This window comes from Plecotus auritus, assembly GCF_963455305.1.
Source record: "Plecotus auritus genome assembly, chromosome: 9".
Taxonomy (NCBI): Eukaryota; Metazoa; Chordata; class Mammalia; order Chiroptera; family Vespertilionidae; genus Plecotus; species Plecotus auritus.
The window spans coordinates 118,967,693-118,986,833 of NC_137783.1; the positions used below are offsets into that span (position 1 = coordinate 118,967,693).

Genomic DNA, 19,141 nt, shown 5'->3' on the forward strand with positions numbered 1-19,141 from the left:
TGAGCTGATGTTAAACTTCTGGCTCTAGCATGCTCTGATTCTAAGTAAGAGCCCTTCAGGCTAAAACCTTTACAATTGTGATTGGACTTGAGAAAGCTCACCCTTCTTTGCTAATATATTAGAAAGAGGGAGAACTGCATTGAGCTGCACAACACGATACTCTACATTTCTAATATGAGTCAGGGTGAAATAAGACATTTAGCTTTCTATTTACAAAAATCAATGCATACTCTCTGTACTTCTAAAGTAATTACTAAATAAGAAATACTTATGCCTGTTTTGCTAAGAGCAACTGGCTATTGTTGAAAATATTCAAAATTCACATTTGTACAGTTTTAAATAAATAAAATAACAATTTTATTGTTACATTAAGGCAATTACCTCCCTACTAATAAGTGACCAAAATCACTTATTAATCAAGAAACTTTGCTAATTAAAAAAAAGGCTTATTGCCTGGGAAGTTTCAGAATGATTTACTACAATTCTTACTCGTGAAAAAACAAAAGCCAGCCTAGTTTCCTGCTGTCACTAAAGAGACTGTACATAGATAAGTACTAAAAAAAAAAATGTAGAGTGTACCTTCCCAATGTGAAACTACATCTATCTGAGTTGTAAAGAGTGTATACTAAAATTATATCATGCAACAAAATGCACATTTTGTAGAGGGGGAAGGAAAAAAGATTAAATTGAATCTTCCTGACAATTGTCTTAAATCACACCTTCCTGCCTGCAGTTGAAATTATAAGTCACATTGCTTTGAGCTAAATCAAATTCACCCTGGCAGGAAGACAGGCAGAGCGGTTCCAATTCTCTGGAGAGGCTGAGATGAGGAAAACAGCGGTCTCTCCTCAAGCAGGATCTCCCTCAGAAATGAGACTTGCCACCAGGTAACTGGACACCTTGCATGACTCTCCCAGCAGCCAGGCTCTCCACAAACACCACATTCCTCACATGGTCCGCTGCCCACTGCCATGCCAAGTGGTCTTAAGAAATAAGTAAGTATTTATCTGTAGCCAGGGGCAGTCCCCAGGCCCGCAGGCTTCGGATTTCAGAGGAACAGTCAGGTCAGACAGACACTCCAACATGTCTCAGCTGAGAAGCCTGAGTCGGGCTCCCTCTAATCTCCCCGATGACTCTCTCTGGCGGGATTTGACTGGGGAAGTCCTGGCACATAGTGTCCCATTGCACTGGAATGGCTTTACATTTGATATGCCAGGTGGTACAACCAGAAAATGTATTCAGGACCATATTTTCTATACAAGCTCCAAGAAGGAAAGGTAGTGGGAGTGAAAGAAAGAGGGGAAAAAGGAAGACTGAAGAAAAGGTGACAGGTAGGGTGGGGTGCTTTCCTGCACGTCACCTCCTTTACTCAGCACAACAATCCTGTAGTGTTTACAGAGCGACTGTCCTCATTTCTACAGTTAGGGAAATTGAGGCTCTGGATCATGAAGAGACTTGTCCAAGGTCACCGATGTGAAAATGGCAGTGCTGATCCGATCCCCGTGGGCCGGCACACTAACCGAGAGAACGCGGGCTTCCCTCTTCAAGGTAACTGTTGGTTTTACTTAATAGCTAACTTGCACTCCGCTAATCTTCCCGACTACACTCCTCTAAATCCTCCTCGTTCTTCAAAGATGTGTCATAAATCCCAAGCCCTCCCTGAAGTCTGTTCTGACAAGGCACTCCTAGAATTCAGCTTTAACCCGCACTGAATTTGCTTACAAACGAGCTTCAACTGTTTCTTGTGTTGTCTTCCAGCCTGATGATGAGCCTTTTAAAGAAAAGGGCCACTGTCCCATGTATTTTGTCATCGCCACACCACACCTGGCACAGTGTCAAGACCACAAGAGGTACTCAGGAAGCAGCCAGAGAACAGCCCGGTTGATGCCTTTAAGAGCGGGTTCCTCTTCTCACCCTTTCCAGTGGCTCCCCATTCCTCCCAGAGCATTCCTCACATAGTGGTTTCCAAGACTTGCACAACCTGCTCCCCAGCAGCCCCTGGCTGCCTCCCCCAGCCTGTTCTCCACAGTGACTCTGCTCTGGCCCCACTAGCCGCACCACTGTTCCCCAGTCACACAAGGCACATGGCACATTCCTGCCTCAGGGTCTTTGCACTGGCTGTTCCCTACACCTGGAACTCTCTTCCCCCAAACAGAGTTCCCACCTAACTTTCTTCAAGTCTTTGCTTCTAGTTGAGTCACTGACCACCTCACTTCATTGTAACCCCTGCATATTTTTGTGTTTGTTCCATTGATATATTCCCACCACTTCCTAGGTGCTCAATAAGTGCTGGTTGAATGAAGGAAGGCAAGAATGCGAGCATGTGTCTAGCAGAAGGCAGGAGTACATCCCAGGCCAACATCAAACTCTGGCCCAAATAGAGGAGAATAGAAACTGGGAGGCATGTCTGCAGCTTCTCCCAATCATCCCATAGGCCCTGAAGGCCCCAATAAACAATATTGAACCCAATATGAACCTTGGGATCTACCTCCTACATCTGCCCACATTGCTTAGGGCCCACTGCGTCATACACTGCACCCTGAGTAACCCACCTCATTTAAATGGGAAGCTCTGGCAGACCTGGGCATGCCTGTTGCTTCCTTTGTGTGTGCCAGACCTCTCCACGGTACCGGGCCTGACCCTGCCCTGTGCTGGAGGACACCCTCCCCAGCCCCCCAATAAAGTTGTGAACTGAATGAATGGAAGAGATGGTCTTGTTCACACTAAGTCCTCTCCTGGAAAAAACAACAACACTGCTGGCTGCAGAGAGCCATGTTGGAGGCTCTCAGCCTGCCAAGGTGCTCGTCCCAGCCAGCTCCTGGCACGGCTGTTCTCCTGCATCTCCAGGATAGGAGGCACAAAGCAGTCACTTTGTAACCCATGTAGGGCCTTGCTGCTCTCGTGAATCCTTCTTCCAGTCTCACCTGAAAAGTTTCTGCTAAGACATAGGGATGAGCCTGTTTTCCCTTGATAGCATCACTAGAGCAGAAAAACAAGAGGGGCCCTAGCCCCTTACTAAGGGGCATGGTAGAGGCAACAGATTTTGTCTCATACTCTCACTGCATAACCCGGGACAGTAAATGATAGGTGCCGAGCCTGGATTTCCTCATCTATAAAATGGGGGCGGGGGGGAAACACCTTCCATAGGGTTGCTTACAACATTGAAATGCTGTATTCCGTGTAAAGCATTTAGCACATAACAGATGCTCAACAAATATTAATTCTCTTCCCCTTCCCATCTCCCAGACAGGTTCTGACCTATTTCTATACTTCCTCACTGGTTCTTTTTTTCCAATTTTTGAAACACTGATAAAAATATCTTCTATCTACTTTCTGTTGGCTTCCCCTTCTAGCATAACTCCCCAGATTCTAACAATTTTTTCTTTAAAGCCTGGCCCAATTACAGACTTGGAGGGTCTACATCATAATTCCTGCATATTATATTTTCCTCCATACAGTCTTTTAGAAAATAAAACAAATCAGAGGCTCAGTTTATTATTAAACTGAGATTTAGAAGCAAAAGAAACCAAAACATTAAAAGATTCCCTCCAAGGCCATGAACAGAGAGGCAGGTCTAAAGCGTCTCCCACTCCCATCCTTCCGTGGCTCCCTCTCTGTCAGGGAAATAAGATGATTAATTAGACAAACCCTGTCCCACTCCCCAAGATCCGTTGAGGCAGGAACCACATAAACACCAAGCATCAGAACTGCAATAAAGAGAAACCGGAAAAGCCCTCTGCTCTGGGACCCTCGCCGAGGCCCAGCTAAATAACCTATAACAGAAGATCCAAAGGAATCTTCCACGTGGACAATGGAAAATGTCACCAGCATATACAAGAAGAGAGATTAGTTCAATAAAGGAATAAAGTCACATTTGCGGGTCTCAAGTAAAATTTTTGCTTACTTTTAACTTCCTAGTGTGTAACTCACAAGGTTATGAATACAGACTCCTACTGTTTGGGGCAAATAAACAGCTGCTGATGTTTTGTGCCCAAATCACTTTATTAGAGCTTTCATTTACAGCAATTGTTTCTTTTTCCTTTCCAAATCCTAAGAGGCTCAGACAGCTAAAAATCAGAGTGCCAAGGTGGAACTAATAACAAAGGTAAGAGGATGCAGCCTGGACGGGCTGGGGGGTAGGGGGTAGGACAGAGGCTGCTGGGTCTCTCACTGTCCTCTTTCTAACTCTCAGACAAAGTCAACATTCAAGAACAGAGAGCAGAAGACACAGGGTGGTGCAATCAGTAGGGTGATTTTCCCCTGGTGCTAGGAGTTACCACCCTCACTGAGAAGAAGAGGATGACCAATCATCCAGTTCTGCCCAGGGCTGGGGGGCCTCCTTGGACCCGGGACTTTTAGTTTTAAAACACTGAGAGTCCTGGCCAAACGGGACGAGTTGGTCACCCTAGAAGACATGTCACTTATGCCAGTGCACAGGAAAGCACTCAGCACAGTGACTGGCACACTGGAGGTGCTCAAAAGTCACTGAATGAGCTTGAGTCTGCATTTGGTACACTCCACTCTTCCTACAAGGTCAAGTTTCTGCGGGCCCCATAACACCCAGTGGATCCACAATGAGCCAGGAGAAAAGGCTCTCTCTTCAAGCCCTCATGACTGCCCCTCCAAAGCAAGGTCTTCTCACTCTTGCGTCCCGACCTGACCTCAAGGTTCCTTGCTTACACAAGGACAGACCAAGACATCTGCCTGGCTCCCTCTGCCACCTGAACCAAGGTCTCTGAGCTTAGACTCTCACACAGTCTCTGATACAATGATCTTCTGGTCCTCTCTCTGTGAGAGTGTCATGTTGATATGTTCTATTGGGTAAAGAGCACAGATGTTGGAGAGAGTTACCTTTCTTGGCTCTACCACCTATCAGCTCTGTGACCTTGGGAAAACTCTCTAAGTCTCTACGTCTTTATGTTCTCACCCCTAAAACTCTCCCTCACCATGCTCTGAAGATAAAAAGCAATATGCATGGACAGTACCTGGCCCAGTCCCTGACACCCAGCGGTAGTTCTTCCTCCATCCCTGTCTAATATAATCAATCTTCAATTCTTTATAGGCCTGTTATTCTTCAAATAAATCAAGAGTTTGGTTAGAATTCTCATTTGTCACTTCTGTAGCTTCACATCTCTCCTGAGAGTCCTTACTCTCATAGTCATTGGCTCGAGCAATGTTGGTGGTGTTCCCCTAGGTCCCCAGATGCCACAAGAATGACACTAACTAGCCCAAGTTTCAGATGCTGTCCTGCACGGGTCCCTGAATTACCTTCCCGCTCTTCTCGGATCTCAATGGCCTTTAACTCTAAGTCCCCAGAGGACAAAGATGGGCAGGTCGGACTGGTGAAGCCAAACGAGGGACCCGAGCTTGTTCAGATGCAGCACCCAACAATCTTAAATAGGGTGCTTACTCTGAGACGTAGACTCTGGACACCGGTGCAATGAACTCATTTATGACTTCTTCAAGGCATCGTTTTCTATTGTTCTCATCTGTCCTGAGGAGATGGGTGCAAATGCCACTGCCCTGGATCTTTCCAAACCCTGCATGTTTATGAGCTCTTAAAGGACAGTGATAACAAGACATAGCTCAGCGAAGCATGCTGGCTGGTTCGAATACCATTTGAGCCATGGCATCATATAGGAAGCCTGTCACTGTCTCATTGGGGCTGGACATTTAGAGCTTTCAGCAAACCTGATTCACAGAACTGAAATTAAATGTCAGGCAGTGAAAAAGGACTACATCTCAGAACTGCATAGCCACCGGGATGGTCTGTTCTACCAACATATTTTAATCCATAATCATGTAGCCAGAAAAACTACCAAAACATCAGTGTTCATATAAGCAGGAATCCTCATGCTTAATGCTGCTGTGGGCTGCCCTCAGCTGGGTCCACAAAGAGTACATAGACCCACACAGAAGATTCCAGAACAGCAGTTGTTCCCAATCACTGCCACTGCAGACTGTATGATGGAACAGTTGTTCAGTAATTTGTTATTAACAATAATTTCAGTACCAAAGCTTATGAATGATTAAGTTTAATAAATTGAAGGGATTTCAAGGTTATCACACTCTCTTGCATACTAATACGCTTTTTGAAATAAGAGAAAAAGAAATGGAGTGAAAGTGAATGCATGCAGTGTGTTGGGACATGCATCCTGACCCTGCCCTGGGGAATGTGCCCTGCATGTGAAGGTGTGTGTGTGTGTGTGTGTGTGTGTGTGTGTGTGTGTGTGTAAGGAAAAAATATCAAGAACTCCTGTGCTCAAGCACTGCCCTGGGGAATGGAGCTGACTCTGACCCCAAAGGCAGAGTGAGATTTGGTAAGAGGACTATTGTAGGTGCCAGCAAATAATCAAATCTCTGAAAAATTCAAGGCAGTAGCCCTAGAGAGACATTCAAGACCAGAAAAGCAGTGAAGCCCACCAATCAATGAATCTGGATCATCCCCCAGCAGACTCAGTGTCCATCCAACATATATGAACGTCCACCTCTCCAGCTTCATGCCTAATCCTTTTTCTCCAAAAACCCCACCTTGCTGATTCTTGGCTACCTTCATCACTCACATTCAGCTTAGTGTTTCCCTAAAGGAACTTCTGTGCAGTAGTATCACCTCAAGATGGACCACCCTCCTATATGCTTCTCCACAGGGTAGCCTGCCTGTCCCAGGGGCAACAATCCTAAAGAGACCTTCAAGCCTCAGATCAAGGCAATAGCACATTCAGCTTTTCAAGTTAAGTGAAGTCTGACATCCTACAGGATGGTAATGAAGATGCTCCAGTAACCTTGTATGTGGCTCTGAATCCCATTGATACCTTTGGGGAAACACAGACCAGCCTAACCCAAGCAACTGAAGCTGACCTTTGAGGCCCTCAAAAAGCAGAAAACCAGACTGTGGCTCTCCGACATTTCATTCTGAATTCTCCTTGAGATTCTACGTCAGCTTACTTATCAAGGGCAAATAACAATTTATGTCAAGTGAGTGGGAAAGAATGTGGAACTCATTTATTTTACAGCCTACACACTTCTGGATAAAAATGAAAATTTTTTGGCCATGGGAAAAAGTTGTATTCTTTGGCAAGGTCTTTCTAGTCCATAAAGATGTGGTCCTGAGCTATTAATAAAGGTAATTGGGCTCAACTTCTACATCCTGCTATTGAACACTCTCAAAAATATCAATCACTGTTACTAATATAATTTCACAAGCCACAGTTCATTCTGAAGGACGAACAGCCTTACTGTTTAAATGACACCCTTTTGCCCTAGCTGGTTTGGCTCAGTAGATAAAGCATCGGCCTGCAGATGTAAGGGCCCCAGGTTCTATTCCAGTCAAGGGCACATGCCCGGGTTGCAGGCTCAATCCCCGTGGGGGGGGGGGGGGAGAGGGGTGCAGGAGGCAGCCGATCAATGATTCGTTCTCATTGTTGATGTTTCTATCTCTCTCTTCTTCTCCTTTCCTCTTTGAAATCAATAAAAAAAATTTTTTTAAAGAATGCTAATTAATAATAATAATAAATGACACCCTTTCTTCAAATAAACTGCAAGCATCCAGCATACATCATATCCTCTTCTTCACAACCCTGCCAAGTCAGAGATCAGATGAGGAGGACACTGGCCAACTCTAGGTGACATCTAAAAGCTTTAGGGAGGAAAATATCTCCCAATCTCCAGGCCTAGAACATTTTCTGATTTTTAAAGGCCTTATATGGTTTTTAACCACCAGGAGCAAGCAACTTTTACTGACCTGATATACATTAATATGTACATAATATGCCTAATATACTTAAAAAGCAGTTAATCCATTTCCTATTGTTGGGATGATCTTGACTCAATGAAGTAAGATAATGGATTTAGAAATTAGTCATACAATTGTAATACATTGTTAATCATGGTATTCAGGAGGGGAAAGAGATGTTATAAGAACACCACCCAGGAATTCAATTTCCTTTTAGATTTGTTTACTTTCTTGAATCCTCTCTGCTACTATCATCCCTCACAAAAATGAAACAGTCTGATCTCTCCTTTTCTCCCAAAACAGTAATTTTCAACATTTTTTTAAAAGCAGAGCCTTTTTAAAAATGAAATCTTTTACAGAACACCAAATATAAGACAGATGACAGAGGAGCTGTACTAGTTGAAGGAGCGGGGGAGGGGTTCAGGAGACCTCACTTGCCCCTTTCATTTCTTAGGGCCCAGATCAAACCTTCTAGAAGCCTGAAGCTCCTGGGGACAGAGTTTGAAAACCATTGCCCTAAGGCATCTCTATAAAGCAAAAATCACATATGTAATATAGAATATAGGTATTATTTATTTATGATATGTGTAAATAGAATATAACTATCTAACACTCAAATCACAAACACTGATAGCTCAAGAGGAAAATTGACAAAAGGGCACCAGTGCCAGGTGAAATCAAACATGGGTGTAGGGGGAGGATATTATGTTCTATAGTCATCAAAGGAGCGGAAATCAAAAGAATAGAATATTTGACAGGGATTATATTTCCCCAGAACAGTGGTCAGCAAACTCATTAGTCAACAGAACCAAATATCAACAGTACAACGATTGAAATTTCTTTTGAGAGCCGAAAACCGACTTCTGCACATGGGCCACGAAGTTTCAATCGCACTGTATGTGCGCGCCCGCACGTGGTATTTTGTGGAAGAGCCACACTCAAGGGGCCAAAGAGCTGCATGTGGCTCGTGAGACACAGTTTGCTGACCACTGCCCCAGAATAATGTTGAATGATAACACCCAGTGCTGGCCAGTCTCCACCGGTACAATAATACATTGCTGGTGGCCATGTAGAAAGGCTTTCCTTTTGAAAACCAACCTTTCATTAAAATGTTTAAGTCTCCAGTAGAGAAAGACTGAATCAATAAACCATGTAGCATATCTTTGAGTTGATGGTAATCCCACTTCTGGAAATAAGTAAGTCAAATGAAGAAAACAGTGAGGTGAAGATGTTTATTTCTGCATTATTTGTAACAGAAAATGGAAAGTTCAAAAATAGGCAAATGGTTAAATCAATGATGCTATAATGATGGAATATTATGCAGTCATTGAAAATACTGTAAAAGTTCTCTTTAAAAATCCTGCACTGAATCATCTCTCCAGATTCAACATGCTTTCATTCCCCCTAAGAAACAAACTTCAGGATGCCTTTGTCCCTCTGTGTCAGCTTTTTCTCCTACCCCCACTCTAATCTCCTGCTAGCAATTGAGTTGTATGCTTACCAACAGCCCAATGGGTTTGTTCCCAAATGTGTTTATAGTATGGATAGTTGTCCTTGTAACAATGTAATTTAATTACATGTGATATGAACCTATGGAATACGACTACTAAAAAGATGAGAGTTGTTATTTCTAAGAAAATTAATTTAAATGCTTTGGAAAGACTTTGTAAAGCTAGTCACTTACATAGCATTCAAATTACTTGTGTGCAAAATGACTGCAAAAGATCAGTCAGAATCCTTAAAATGCAAGCGCCTACACTGAGATTGCTTTATAAGCATCTTTAAGTTTTCAATGAATTTTAAGGAAAACAATAAAAATTCAGACTTGGTAAACAGCACACTATGGGTGTGATTTATGCAAGGAAGATGATCAGAAAGCACACGCTGGCCAAAGACAAAGCCGCTGCCTTGCATCAGAAGGCTGGTAAATGAATGTACCTTTTGAAGATCAGTAAAATAAAATATTGAATACATGTAGGTAATATCTTGTTTTATTCTCCTCTTTCACCAATTGTTCTATTAACTGACTAACAAACCCTGACTCTGTTTAATATGAGAAATTCTACTGTCCTTTAAAACCAAATCTGCTGTGACAGGGACCGGAAGTGTCTTGATTCACTTCTGTATCCAAAGTTATCTCCCCAGTGTCATTCCTGGCACATTTAAGTCTCCAGTAGAGAAAGACTGAATCAATAAACCACATAGCAAACATGAAAAAGTGCTTCTAACAAAAAGCAAATTGAAAAAAAAGCAGAATAGGAAATTACATGTAAACCAGGACTACACCTTTGCTTTTAAGAGACAGATGGAGACAGAAGGACAAAGCTGGAAGGGAATGCTCACAAAGCAAAATGGTCATCCGAGGGTAGGATGAATAAATTAGAGGCACTTTCATACACTTTTAAATATTTTCTTTCATATTGGCACATTCTTTTTCAGACTCAAAAAGATACTAATCAAGAAAAGGGAAATGCTGTTTTTGTTTCTTTTGGACTTCCAAATTAAGAAGTGAATTCACATTAACATTTCCTAAGCTCTCAACACTTAGACCTACTTCAGCACTCCTCTAACTTTCTCCACCTCACCACCTCAAGCAATCTGCTCTTTCTCCTCCTAAAACCAAATCTGTTCTAACAGTTATTTTGTGTTCCCAACGCATCAGGATGCTATTTTTTAAATCTGGAGTTATCCACCCTTTCATTTACCATCTATTTGGCTTAAAAAAAAATTCTCAAAACTGCAATTTACATCCCCAAGAGATTCCCAAACGCCATCTAATTAAATCATTCAATCAGAAAACAAATTAAAATGAAATATCACTGCCACCCTCAAGAGGAAAATAAACTCTTCAGTCATGACTAGAACAGACCTCTAGGGTGATGCTCCAAAGTCTCTTCTAATTGCAAGTCCTATGGAACATCCTGCAGAACATTTTGTGACATTTGCAGCTTCCAGGACAACTTTTCTTCCAAAGTAAAGAGGAGCCTAAGTAAGGCTCCAAAGCAAAACATTCATTTGCGAATGGAAATGTTTCATTAATGACTAAGCAGTGCACTGGGCAACCGCACTGTGTACTCATTCATTCATCCACGCATCCATCCAATACCTACTCACTGTGAATGCCAGGAAATGTCCTGGCTGTTCCTCAAACACTTTTTAAGTGAATGTAACCTCTGCCTCTCTGCATGAAACAAAACAAAACCCAGAACTTCCTGAGTTTATTTAGGAAGTCTCCAAGTTGGAAGGCTATGACGCCATCACAGGGCCACCCTCTGAGGTATCTCACTGTGATATCAAATCCCCCATCCAGAGGAGCACTGTTCCCCCTTTGATCCACTGGCCCTCTTAGGAGACTGTAGAGTATATAGTTAAGAACACAGACTCTGAAGTCACGTTAGCTGGCTTTAAATTCCTGCACTACTACACATCAGTGAATAATAGTAAAATAAAATATTTAATGTATGTAGGTAATATTTTATTCCCCTCTTTAACCAATTGTTCCATTAACTAACTAACAAACCCTGACTCTGTTTCATATGAGAAATTCTGTTGTCCTTTGAAAACAAGTCTGCTGTGACAGGGACCAGAAGTGTCTTGATTCCCTTTTGTATCAAAGTTACCTCCCAGTGTCATTCCTGGCATATCTGAGGTAAGGCCAAGGCTTTGTCCTTGACCCCAAGCAAGTCATATAACCTCCCCTTCTGTAAAATGGAGTTAATATTACCTACCTCAGCAGGGTGTGAGGATTAAATTAGTAAATATATGTAAAGCTCTTAGAGTAGTGTCTGGCATGTAATAGATGCTAGGTAATTTTTAGCTATTTCTATTGTTATCCTTTATTTACTCAGCTCAGCAGAGTAAACTGAATTGCTCAAAATTCTCCACAGACTACAGGACACCTGACGGTGGAATATACATAAAGGCCCATTTCATCAAGTACAAGACTCTAATCCTGTCCTTTCCCATCCTCTGCCTTCAGAGCACTGCACTCAGCCAGTCCCAAATTTTGTAGGTAAATCCCTAAATATGGTAAATCCCTAAATTTTCTTTTAAATTCCCTAAATCCCAGCTCAGGGATGGCTCCAGCACCACAGGAAGCTGTCACTTGTCATTGATACAACCGACCATGTAACCTCTGCCCTCCATCTGCCTCCTGTCCAGTCTTCCCCTGTCACCAACCCCTCCCCACCCCCTCTGGGTTGTGGCTTTCTGTCCGAGAACCTGGTCATTTCTGAATATCCACAGGAGTCATAATACAGGCATTGCACACATTCAAGAGAACTGTACTAACACAGGTTTTAAGGATCCTGCTCCCTCTTCTTTTTCTATCCTTCTTAGTGTTTTCAGGTATAAAATTGAAAGTTCCCAAACAATGCATAGTTATAAGGTTTCCTGGGAGAAAAAAAAATCACAAAGGCTCCTTTCAACTTCAACATTGCACTCATTTTCATGCAGAACCTTATAAACCATGTGACATGGTCCACATTTCCACAACATGGCAGGGGCCCACTCCGTGATGAGCTCATGGGATAAGAGTGTCTCCTCATTGCTCTCCAAAGTAGTATTTTGCTCACCTCCTCCCTGACCAGACTGGGAAACATAAGAGAATCATTTTCTGGGAATACACACACACACACACACAGAGAGAGAGAGAGAGAGAGAGAGAGAGAGAGAGAGAGAATCTGTGAATTAAAAATCTCTCAAAATCTGTGGGCAAACTGAAAATGTCAAAGTAAGGAATGACCATGTCTCCCTGGGAACATTCTGAGTCACCCTGGGGCAAACAGTGTACTTCCATTGCTGATGAATTGTCAATGCAGACCCAGGGGGGAGGTAAGAGGACAAGCCAAAAGGAGCAGCAACAGGCACCATCGGAAAGATAAATGGGTCTGCCGAGCCCAGTGCCAGGTTGAGAGGCAGAGGCAGGTGTGAAGGAGAAGCTGCCAACTGTCTCCTTTTCGGGGTAAGTGTCAGCGCCATGAACCTGCTTTGAAGTCTTCAGTCAGGAAGCACCCGTGGCTATGCACACCTCGCCTGCACTCACCTGGACCTCCCTTGGGAAGGAAACACACCAAATGTGGACAGGGCAGCTGTCTCCACCCCGGCAGGAGCAGCAGGTGCAAGAGTTGGATCTAAGACGCTCACATGTAAACAAAAGAGAGTGCTTCTAGGGGGTGCACGGGGTGCTGGAACCAAAGCCAGGTGGGCCTGCCAGATTTACAGGTGAACTAGGCTCAGCTGAGCCTGCCCTTCAGCAGCTCACAGGCCTGGCAGAAAGCAGGGGGTGTGAGTGGCGAAGAAAAGATTAAGTGTGAACTGAACGTGAGAGACCTGCATGTGTGTGCACAGCCTGCATGCAGACGGTGCCTGGCGTTCTACATTCCCTGCCTCTGACAGCTCGCTGGACCTGGTCACCTGGATGGAGCGCCTGCCCAGCACCCCACCCTCCCCTTGGCCCCAGCCCAGGCCTGGAGTGAAACCTCCCAGCACTGCCTTAGATTCCAGACCCACCCAGGCGGGTCTGTCTGCTCCACCCAGCCACTCCCTGGGCCCAGGAGTGGAGCTACCAAGGGGAAGGGCCTTCACCAAGCTGCCAGCGGCTCCGTGAGGAAGGCGCAGCCCAGGGCGGGCTCTCCCGATCCTAAGCGGAGGCGCCACCGCAATACACAGAGCTCCAGGCGCCGACCCTTCCTCCCCAGGTCCACACCTGCTCCTAGAGAGGGTCCTTAGAGCCAAAGGCTGTGGTGGTGGTGAGGACAAGCAGCACCCCAACCACGGATCTCCCTGCGTTTCCCCCTACAGACCGCGCACCGCGGGGCTGGGGCTGGGGCTAGGGCTGGGGCTATGCAATCTTCCCAGCTTCCGCTCGTCCCGCCGCTTGTGGGTTCTAAATGCCAATGGCTGAGGCCGCGCGGGCATCTCACCGTGGCCCCTTACAGTAGACAAATGAGCTCGAAAGCCTGTGTGCGTTCTCTTGTACACATAAACATTCACACGTACACACACTGAAGTCGGACCTGTATGGGATCCCGAGAGCCTGCGAGCAACCAGCCCGGAGTCACACGCACATTTGGACACGTGTGCAGCGCGCCCCCACACTGCCGGTGAGCAGCACACACGTGTGTCCTGGAGAAGCGCGCACGGCCGCAGACACGAGGGTCCCGCACTCAGGCGAGAGTGTACACGTAGCCCCCCTAGCCTCCGCAGCCTCAGCCCCGCAGTCGCTCCTTAGCTGTGAACCAGCACCCACGCAACCCGCGCTGCGCTGGGCACTCCCGGGCCTCACGGGTGGCCCAAGTTTCCCGGGGCTCCCGTACCTTGGATGTGCTGCTTGATGACATTCTCCAGGTGGTCCAGCCGTTCAATAATCTTCAGGGTGTCCCCTTTGTCTTCCTCCAGCTTCTTGTCGGGCGCCGGCTCCTGCCCCCGCACATACACGCTGGCGATGTAGTTGGTGACCCAGCCCACGTAGAGCAGACATATGATGTTGGTCATGCCGCTCAGGATCACGCAAGTGGACACCAAAGTTTTGGTCTTCCTGGTGCACACCATTCTGGGCTCCCTCCTCCATATAGAGCTCCCGGGCCCCTCCTCACGGTGCGCGCCCTGGACTGCCCCGCGCTCACACCCCCTGGCCCGCCCCGGGCGGCGGGGCACCCGAGCACCCGAGTCCCGAGATTCTCCAAAGCTCTGTCTGCTGGCTGTGGAGCCGCGGTGCCCAAGTTTGGCGCTCCCGCCGTTGGCCGCCCAGAGAGAGAGCCTGACAAAGGAAATGAGGTGGATTTTTTTCCAAATTAAAAATCTCCGAACCTTTCTCCGAGCGGTCACGGGTGGCCAGCAGCTGCGAGCCCCAATACGCGCGTCTGGGAAACTTTGCCACAGCCTGGGTCCGCGGCCGTGCCGCTTCCCATCGCCAGCCTCCGGCTGCCTTGGCGGTCCCAATGGCCCGCACTGCTAGAGGGAAGGCAGCGGCGGCGGCAGCGAGAGCCGCGGAGCAGAGCGCCCGGCCCCCTCCGAGCGACAAGCGCCGCCACCAATCGCGCTCCGGCTTGGGAGAGGGGCTGGTGCTGGGCGGCGGGACCAAGGCTAAGGGCGCGGGAGGCGGGTGGGGGGGCGGAGTCCAGCCCTCAGGCCCCACCTGCCAGCAGCGCCTGGCTCCCGCCCTCCAGGGGTGAGCCTGAGCAACCACCCTCACCTGGCTGGTGCCCCAGACCCAAAGCTGCTGGAGAGGAAGCACTGCCAGTCCCAGCCCCTGGGTCGGTAGATTCCACCTCTAGGTAAATTCCACCTCTTGCTCATGCTCTGGAACTTCCAGTCTTTGGGGATTCCCTAAGCTCACAGCCCCTCCCTGGCCCTTGCCTTGGGGCTTCTCGCGCTGGCCCCACCAGTCAATTCCTGGACTGTTTTTCTGGTGCAGAGAGGCCAAGGAAGCATGTGTGGGATCTCCTGCCCTGTCTTGCCCTTGGTCAGGCCCTGTAGACACCCACTACTTCCTTGACCTCACTTTGACCTCTACCCTGTCCACTGGCCTCCTGGATGTCTCCAAACTTGGCAACTGTCAAAGGAGCGGAGGATTTTGGACCACCACCACCATCCCCCTCAAAAATTTTTGCCCCAATCTAGATTTTTTTTTTAAGTCTGTTCACTCCCAGGACCACGCTGTGTCCTATATCACCCATTGTCTTTATGGGGGACCAGGCTCATCTCAGTGCATAGGGACACCCGGCACAGAATCATCCCTGGGGAAGGAGTGGGTGGATAAGCTCTCTGTGAACTGCACAGCCCCCATGCATGCTTCTTGTGATTGATGTTAGGGAGGCCTCTGACTGTCAGCAAAGGCACAAGGCTGGACTCCAATGGTTGACACTATTTTGTTTGTTATTAGAGCAGATATTCATATTACCCCTTTCTGCTGAACTCATGTCTTCTCCGCATCTGAATAGAATTCCTTTAGACAAAGACTTTTTAAAACACATATTTGTTTCCTCTTCTCAATCTGAAGCATGCATTTCCCTGGCCTGAAGACTTAGGGAGGCAGCCTGCTGCATGCACACCTTGTGGCTCCCTCAAGTGATGTCTTCTGGATTCAAAGCACTGGTCCCACAAAAGAGGGAGAGCACAAAACCACAGAAGGGGCACTTTATGGACATCAGCCAGGGGCCCTTCGACCAGCGCTAAACCCCTAAAAGATGCTGTGAAAACAGACACCAACTAGGGATCCCAGAAGGTTTCTCTTTACCCATAGCTAGAAGGGAGAACAATAGGTGTGAGCTGGGGAGAGTAGAAAAGGATAGTATGTATGTGTCCATAAATTTGAGAGAAAAGAACACATGCTATTTGGGGGGGGGGTCAATGTATAGAAATCTCTATCTATGATGGAATAAAAACTTGCCTCTCCCTTTCTTCTCCTCTGGAAGTATAACCAGCTCACAAATAAAGGGTCTCGTCTTTCCTCTAGCTGGCTGGCTGGCTGTACAGGCAATGGCCTTGAGTACCACTAATGAGAAAGGTCTAGTTCTCCTTCCTGTTCTGCACCCTCCCAGGAGAAGCCCTGGAAGTCCAGCTCCTCCCAGCATCTCTCAAACCACCACAGGGCGAGACGGAGAAGAGTGGTACTCATTTTCACATTCTTGATGAAATGTGAAAGGGGGTGGGGGTTAGGGAGAAGGCCCCAAGTTTAAAAATAAGGTTCAAGGAAAAAGCAATGTGGATTGTGTGACCTTATGTTTTTGTCCGGCTGATCCTCTAATGTGTAACTATGGAGGGATGGATGCAACAAAGAAGAATGCAGAGCAGGCTCTCCACTCTGAAAGGGCACAGGGTCCAGACGACCTGTTTAAAGAATATCCACCAGAGGTGCAGCCAGACTCCAGGACTCTAATCCCAGGTCCACCACCTATTCATTACGTGAGCTTGGACAAGTTTTAAAAAGTCACCAGGGCTCAATTTCTCCATGTGTCAAATGTAAACAAGACTTGCTGAAGGGATTAGTTGTGAGGATTAAATGAAAGAATGCACCAGAAAGGGCTTTAATTGGTTCAGGACACATAATGGGTGTTCAGGATCAGGTGAGTTTCCTTCCAGAATATGGTTTCTCCCCTTCCAGGCCAGAGCTCAAATCCATGAACCCTGTCCTCCTGTTTAGCAATACGTTTTTTCTCCCCAACCAGTATCAGTGCTTTCTCTCTAATGTAAGCTAACAGGAACTGAAGCTGTACTGAAGCAAGGTACTCAGCTTGCCTAACTGGGCTCCAGCACAGTGGTTTTCTATTCATAATGTCTGTCTTCACCATCAGTAGTACAGTGATCTGCATAGGCTGATAGGATGGTAAAAATAGAAAGCTGGGTTTTAGGGACTGTTGCCCCCAGGACCCTCAACCTTAAGACTCCCGACTCCTTGGTTATAAACAAGTACATTGGAAGGGAGCACAAAAATTGACCCACAAAGGTTTTACAGTCACAGGCCAGCAAAGAGTTAGCCCGTATGTAATCTTTCTTATAAACAACTAGAGGCCAGGTGCACGAAATTCATGCACTCGGAGGGGCCCCTCAGCCCGGCCTGTGCCCTCTCTCAGTCTAGGAGCTGTCGGGGGATGTCCAACTGATAGCTTAGGCCCACTCCCCACATGGAGCAGGCCTATGCCGGCAGTCAGACATCCTTAGCACTGAGAGTCTCCCACCACCACCTCTGCGCTCACCAGCCTTCAGCCTGGCTTCTAGCTGAGCAGCGCTCCCCCTGTGGGAGCACAATGACCACTAGAGGGCAGCTCCTGCGTTGAGAGTCTTCCCCCTGGTGGTCAGTGCATGTCATAGCAACCGGTTGTTCTGCCATTCAGTCAATTTGCCTATTACCCTTTTATTATATAGGATAGGATGCCTGAGTAGAGATTCATATCTTTGGCCCTCAATTCAATTCCATTCAATCCAACCAATTACTGAGCCCCTGAGATTTTTGTCTCATGACCAAATCAGGGCCCTACCCAGTTGACTCCAGACATGTGGATATAACCTGAGTCTCAGAGTTTCCAGATGAGCCACCTTTCTGAGTCTGGAAAGCTGCTAAAAATCATTCTTGAATTGGAAGGATGTTTCTGATTCTCAACTTAGATCATTTATCTAACTCCTAAGTGTTTCCTCATCTTTATTTTAAATCAATCCTGCCTCAGGAGATCACTGTGAAGTTAATCAGATAATGGATGTGAGCCTACCAGAGAATCTAGTACAATGTGTTTCTTTAAACTTATGCCTAGCAGTTGAGTCTGGGGTCTCCTTCTACTCCAGCTGCAAGAAGAAAGTGAGTACCTAGAGGAGTCTACAAAAAAGGCTGGAGATCCCTGGTAGGGTCTTCCCAGCACAACATTTGGATTGTGCCTGTCTTTTATATTGGGTAGGCAGCTACTCTCCTCAGGTGATTTGAGGGGCAGCTAAGTAGGACTTCTCACCCACAAGTACGGCCACACCGTCTTCCCACCAGTACTAAGCCTTTATTTGGATTATCTTTGATACCAGAATTGGAAAAGTCAGTCATTAATGGAGTTTAACTATCAGTTAAATACATTCTAAGTGAAGTACCCTGACTGGGGGTTAAAAAGGAACAGTAGACCAACCTCAGCCAATGGCAGGGATCCACTCATCAGAGAGTGTTGTCAGTGGTCATCTATACCCACCAGATGGCAGCACCATACAAAGCCTTGGGCCTAGAAGTAGCAACTGGAATTGGGGGGCTATTGGGGGAAAATGGGCCCTGAAGGTGGAAAGCCCCAACCCCTGGTTTGGCTGCATGGGAAGTAAGGTTGCCAGGTCCCTAGAATAAAAGGGATTGTTGGGGCTTCCTGCAGGGATGGATGCAAGGTTCAGAGGCAAAGGAGATAAAGGAACAATAGGTCTGAGACTGGATTCTGCCAAGCCACAGGACTGAGAGCCGCTGACAGAAAAGGCACATGTCTGGGTGAGGAAAGGGGAACAATGTGGCAAACCTAGTGTTTTTCATATGTTGTTCCTAGACCAGAAACAGCTGGGTTCATATTCCAGTTCTACCATTTACTCACTGTATGATCTTGAGCAAATTACTTAACCTCTCTGTGCCTCAGTTTCTTCATCTACAAAATGGAGATAATAATAACAATACCTAGTGTGTGGAGCTGTTTTGAGAATTAGATGAATTCATGTATATAAAGCACATTAAAGGCACTATATAAGCATTGGCTATTGTTATTATTACTATCTCTAAGCACCAAAGTATCTGAAAGGTAAATGAAAGGAGAGAAGACAAGCCACCCAGAGAAAATTTTCCTCTAACTGGGAGCAAAGGTTCTAAGACTCTGGGCTCCTCCTCTTTCAGTTACTGAAAGGCCCAAGGCAACTCCTAGTGGAATTGCAGGACAGATCCTGACAGGAATCCTGCAACTA

General features: G+C 46.3%; 1 protein-coding gene across 2 annotated transcripts in view; it reads right to left on the reverse strand.

Annotated features, from left to right (window-relative positions):
- GALNT18 (polypeptide N-acetylgalactosaminyltransferase 18) overlaps positions 1-14,783 on the reverse strand; it is a 299,887-nt gene extending 285,104 nt beyond the window's left edge. The window contains exon 1 of one of the 2 annotated variants that reach the window (XM_080642299.1): positions 14,050-14,783. In XM_080642299.1, coding sequence (XP_080498425.1) covers positions 14,050-14,284 — 235 coding nt within the window. In that variant the 5' untranslated portion in view covers positions 14,285-14,783. The remainder of the gene's footprint in view (positions 1-14,049) is intronic. The other variant, XM_080642300.1, reaches the window with a different exon arrangement.
- Positions 14,784-19,141: the final 4,358 nt, after the last annotated feature.